Source organism: Apostichopus japonicus, chromosome 13 (genome assembly GCF_037975245.1).
Source record: "Apostichopus japonicus isolate 1M-3 chromosome 13, ASM3797524v1, whole genome shotgun sequence".
Classification (NCBI taxonomy): Eukaryota; Metazoa; Echinodermata; class Holothuroidea; order Aspidochirotida; family Stichopodidae; genus Apostichopus; species Apostichopus japonicus.
The window spans coordinates 18,150,568-18,155,549 of record NC_092573.1 but is presented as its reverse complement, the minus strand read 5'-3'; the positions used below and the strand labels follow the sequence as shown (position 1 = coordinate 18,155,549).

General features: G+C 37.9%; 1 protein-coding gene across 1 annotated transcript; it reads right to left on the bottom strand.

The window, feature by feature from the left end:
• Window positions 1–40: 40 nt before the first annotated feature.
• On the bottom strand, window positions 41–4,245 carry LOC139978286 (UDP-glucuronosyltransferase 2C1-like). The gene is made up of 5 exons (XM_071988350.1): window positions 3,321–4,245; window positions 1,758–1,814; window positions 1,198–1,363; window positions 659–878; window positions 41–564 (listed from the first exon to the last, which is right to left on the bottom strand). Exons 1-5 carry the CDS (start codon window positions 4,227–4,229, stop codon window positions 285–287), a joined length of 1,632 nt encoding a protein of 543 aa, XP_071844451.1. The 5' UTR covers window positions 4,230–4,245; the 3' UTR covers window positions 41–284.
• Between the last annotated feature and the right edge of the window lie 737 nt (window positions 4,246–4,982).

The following is a 4,982-nucleotide window of genomic DNA, read 5'->3' as shown; positions in this document are numbered from 1 at the left end:
CTTTTTGTCATTTCATGTAGCTACTCTCTTGAACTTGGACGTCATATGAAATGACTAAATGATAGAATGTGTTCCTTGATTGAACCCACCTTCCTCAGGCTGTGAATAAGAGCAGACGCCCAAGTTAGGCTAAATAGGTATAAATCAACAGTATGTGATTTTGTTGGTGGCTCCAAAGACATGGAATACCTGTAGGGAGCCGTTACATCACATGATTAAACCTCAGTATTAAGCTTGTAAAGGTTCGGAAAGTATCGATATACAACTAATATCGGAAAATATATCTATTCAGACTTTTGTTTTTCTTTATCCGTTTTGCAACACATTCTGAAGAGTTTGCTAAGAATAAGGTAATCAACATAAAGACCAATGGCAGAAACGATAATAAGAAAAACTGCAACATCTATCATGTAAAGTTCTATAAAGTTCATATCAGCAGATCGTGGTCTTAAATGGGCACCGCCGAATTTCATGACGTGTTCAATCCAGTAGACCGCCCTCTCTAAAGGTTTCATCGGCAAGTCGTTATGGATGTCTGAAAACAGCTGAGCTCGCTCTTTGTAACTGAAAGATACGAAAGATACAAACGATAATTTTAAATTCGCTCACAGTTGCATCAAAGTGACATAAACATATCAAAATGGAGAGATCATTGTACCTGGGATTATTCAATACTTCCTGAACAGCCGCCATCACACTTTCCTCCGTGATATTGGCCTTGTCTATCATAAGCCCCATCCCTTTCTTTTGGACTCTGGCAGCGTGGGTAAATTGGTCAACGAACATAGGGATGATCACCATGGGAACGCCGTGGCTGATGGCCTCCAAAACACCGTTACTACCGCCATGATAAATTAGAAGTCGCGTCTTAGGATGACCTGCAATAATGACATAGAAGGATAGAAGCGTTTTTTTTTCTTTACCTGTAACGGTTGCAGCACCAGACGTGAGCAGACTCATACTTGACCGTCAATTTTAATTATAAAGACATAAAAGCAACTAAGATTATGGAGACCCGAGAACCTGGGGAAAACGAGGAATAGCCAAGAAGGTCATTCGGTATCACTATTATACCGAAGGCCACTATAGTTTATGTATATTGTGATATAGCCACCCTCGTCTTTAGTTTATTGGTAATTCCAAGATTGAAGTAGCTAAACGTAACATGTGAGATTGATTTCGTCTCATCTTACTTACCTAACAGATCATTTTGTGGAAGCCACTTTAGTAGTTTTGTATTATTGCTTAAATTTTCTGGTTGGTCTGAATTGTGTCTCCATATAACTCTCTGTGGAAGCTTTCTGAACACACGTGCAAAAATATTGGCAAGATCGTTGTTTGGCAAACTTTTAATAACAGAACCCTTTTGGGAAGAAAAAGTTAAAATATTAGATATGTGGTTATAGTAAGGCGGAGAATGACTCTCCAAGCGTGGTATTCATTTAATACATGAAGAGTAATAATTGCGCCAATGGTCATCAATAATCGTTCGCTGTGTGGTGTTGCATAAGGTTTGCTTTGAATGGGTCATTAACATCAGTGGAAAAGTTACAAAAGTTTGATTGAGATAAAGACAATTATCAATATGCTCTGGAGGTATATCATGAATGGCATTGATTTGCAAAGGAAAGTAAAACATTCCTATGGGGGTTAGTGGTCTCTAATTTGCCTCACTACCGCCTGAAAAGACATTACCACACCAAGATAAGGATAGTAACGAACTTGAATATTATCCAACAGGATTTAATGTCACTTACCAATGTAAATACAATAACACCATGGTCACCGGATCCTTCAACAAATTCTTCCAACTCCTATGAAATAGGAAACGGGAGCTCTTAGTAAAATGGAGAATGCATAACACAATGCACAATGGAGAATAATCGGCTTATACGTATAGTTCCAACAAAACAAAGAAATTAGCGTACGAATAGTAGGCATCTCAACCGCATCAACTGAATTTTTTTGTAATATATGTATGGTGCTCTTAATGCTACCACAAGTTGTGAATGTCAAATCACATTAGGTACTGAGTTAAGCTACATTTGTGTTTTTTATATATATTTTTTTATAAAAGCTAGAGTGAACAATAGCCCATGAAGATTGACATAAGTCAAGAGCTAATATAGGCTATGGGGCACTATAAAATAAATCAACATGGGCCAATCAGTGGTTCACAGCAGCTTAGGAACTACTGACGGGTGGGGGGTTGCTGGCCCCTCACCCCAGAAACACACATAAGCGGTGCGGTGGGAGGTGTGCACTAAACATGACCTAAACTGAAAGCATCCACAGATTCAGAACAGTCGGGCATCCAGATGGCAGATGAACACCTCTTGGTCAAGGATTGGGTGATCAGTGCCTATAAAATACACCACCCACTCCCCCCCCCCCCCTCGGAAGTCTTTATATGATCAAGTACTTAATTGATGTAGTTTGATTTGGATACGATTCCTTAATGTTCGAAGACACAAGGGAATCCAAAATTGAGGTAACGGTAGAGGAATAAAATATCGTTTAAAACAAATTTAAGATCATAGAAAGCTGTGTCATAAGAGGAGTTGCTGAAGTCATAGTTTTTGTAACTAGTAAACTGAGTTCTTCAATAAAAAACTCGGGTAACCATTCTAGTACTGGAAATCCTAAATTCCTTTAAACACGAGGAACTGAATATATGGTGTACGCAGTCGGATACATGTTGTAGTTCTTTTTAGGTTTTGTTGTCGGAGTGGGAAAGGAATCGGCAGACGCAAAAGTTGACGAAAGGGCAGTTAAATGTAATAAAAAAAATATGATAACACTTTCCTTGTAATTACTTGATAGTATACAAAAAACACAAGTACCGGTACTTACAAACTTATTGCTTAAGTTAACGCGCGCGGAGGTACCTCCTTTTGGTAGGGTCCGGTGGTTTAGGGGTTGGTACGGCCGCTTGGTACGAGACTGGTGCTGTTAAGCCGTTTTCCACAGTTAGATAGTTATCAAAGTTCAGGTAAGCAGGTTAAAGAATTCTGATGAATTACGATACAGACGTCGGTGCTGGGCAGAGTTACAGGAAACGGAATAGCGTTGTTACAATATAAAATTGCAGGCAGGTTCACAATGACCAGATATGGTTTCTGGGAAATGCCTGCTACTATCATATCTATTAATATGAATTCAATAATAAATCCTCTTTTTTTTTCGCAGAACACTATTGTAGAATAGATGTAGCCTTATTCCTATTTTCAACAGTTTCACTGAAGGTAGCACAGCAATATTCTTCATGAAGCAGATGCAGTTGCCAGATACAAATCATGAACAAAAGTTGTTGTACTTACCTTTGGCAAACGCTTGCTTGGTTGGGTGATTAAGCCCCCGATAGGAATGAAGTTTTGTGTGTATGGCCGTGGAAAGTCACTTCCAAGACTTACATGCGCCAGGTATAGAGATGCATGTGAGTAGAGTTCTTTGATTGATTTCTCTGGAGATATGTCAAATTCAATTTGAATTTGGTGGTAGGGCCAGTTAGCAATATATTGCATTGCATCATACATAAATGGAGTCGCGAAGTTCTGAAGTCTTTCTAGAAATGTCATTTCGTCTGTGAGAATGCCCTGTATATCAAAGGGAACATACGATGCAGGGTACGGCATACCTATATAACCTTCGTGAAATGTCGGGGCACGTACGCTGGGAAAGAGAACTGCGAATGGAATGTTGATATAATGAACCATTAAAATATCACAGGATGAAAAAGGAAAGACCAAGGCGAAATCGAAACTTGATTTTTTAACTTTTGCAAGAAGTTGCACATCTCTCCAGAAATCGAGGCAGCTATTGAATATCAAGTTCATTCCATCAGCAATACACTTAAATTTCTCTATCTTTCCTTGCAACTCAAACGTGATCTCTTGGAATAACCTTCGTTGCTTTTCCTCCATTTCTTCTTTTGTGTAAGAAGCTTTGAAAGTGAGAGCCTGACTGTATGTTCCATTTGGAAATCCGTAGGTACCCTTTGCGTCATTTGTTACAATAGTCACGTTATGACCATTGGCAACAAGACCTCCAGTTATAGTAGATAGTACCATATAGTGACTCGGAGATGACACCGAATTGGCTGTTAACAAAATGATGTTACTTCCAGAACAGTGTACTGTCCAAAGTGAAAGATATGTCAAGAACAGAATCTTCTTTCTAGTTTCTCCAGGCATGATTGTATCTTTTGTACAAGATGCTTTCTTGGTCATATTGAACCGTTGCTGTCCAATACAACATGTATTGAAAAGACGATCTATGCAAGGGACAAAGTCTGTCATTGTGTTTTAATCAGTATTGATAAGATTATCAATAATTTACAATGTAGTGGTTTAGTATTGCCTATATAGATAAAGAGATTCAAATTGTAGCTAAGAAGGACAAACAGAAAGCTTCTATAAATCACATGGCAATGACGTATTTGAATAATTTTGCCATAGCGTGGTAAACATTTCTTATTTACAAGTTGTAAAACTGGAGACAACTTCATTAAAATGAAAGACGTAAATGGGGAGCAGGTGTTTAATATACTTTGACGTATAAATACGTTCAACTTTTAATTGCGAAGTACAAAACACATAGCATGTATATGCTATAAGTAATGAAAAGTGGTCTTAATAATGATAGAAATTCCCGCTGACTAGCTGTTTCACGGTACAGACAAGGAATAGGAAACTATATTGCTATCTCCTTCCAAACTAAAGTTTTCGCGTTATCTGCACAAAGCATCATTTTCAACTGTTATGAGATGAACTTGAAAGCAGTTGTTGCCTGTAAGTGCATGGAAGCCATCTTGAATTTCTATCTTACAGTAAACACGAAACAGAGTACATTGAATCGTTCGCATCACTTCTTATTAAGAACAATTGTTTAAATTGATCCAATTTTTAAAACGAAATGGCTTAAAACATTGTGCCAAATGTATGCAAAGATAAATATCATATGTAAACATAAAACAAACCAGG

Coding starts and splice junctions, on each gene's coding strand:
- LOC139978286 (XM_071988350.1), bottom strand. CDS start 4,229: ATGACCAAGAAAGCATCTTGTACAAAAGATACAATCATGCCTGGAGAA. Junction 879..1,197: donor TCCACAAAATGATCTGTTAG/GTAAGTAAGATG, acceptor TCATTATTGCAG/GTCATCCTAAGACGCGACTT. Junction 565..658: donor GAAGTATTGAATAATCCCAG/GTACAATGATCT, acceptor CGTATCTTTCAG/TTACAAAGAGCGAGCTCAGC.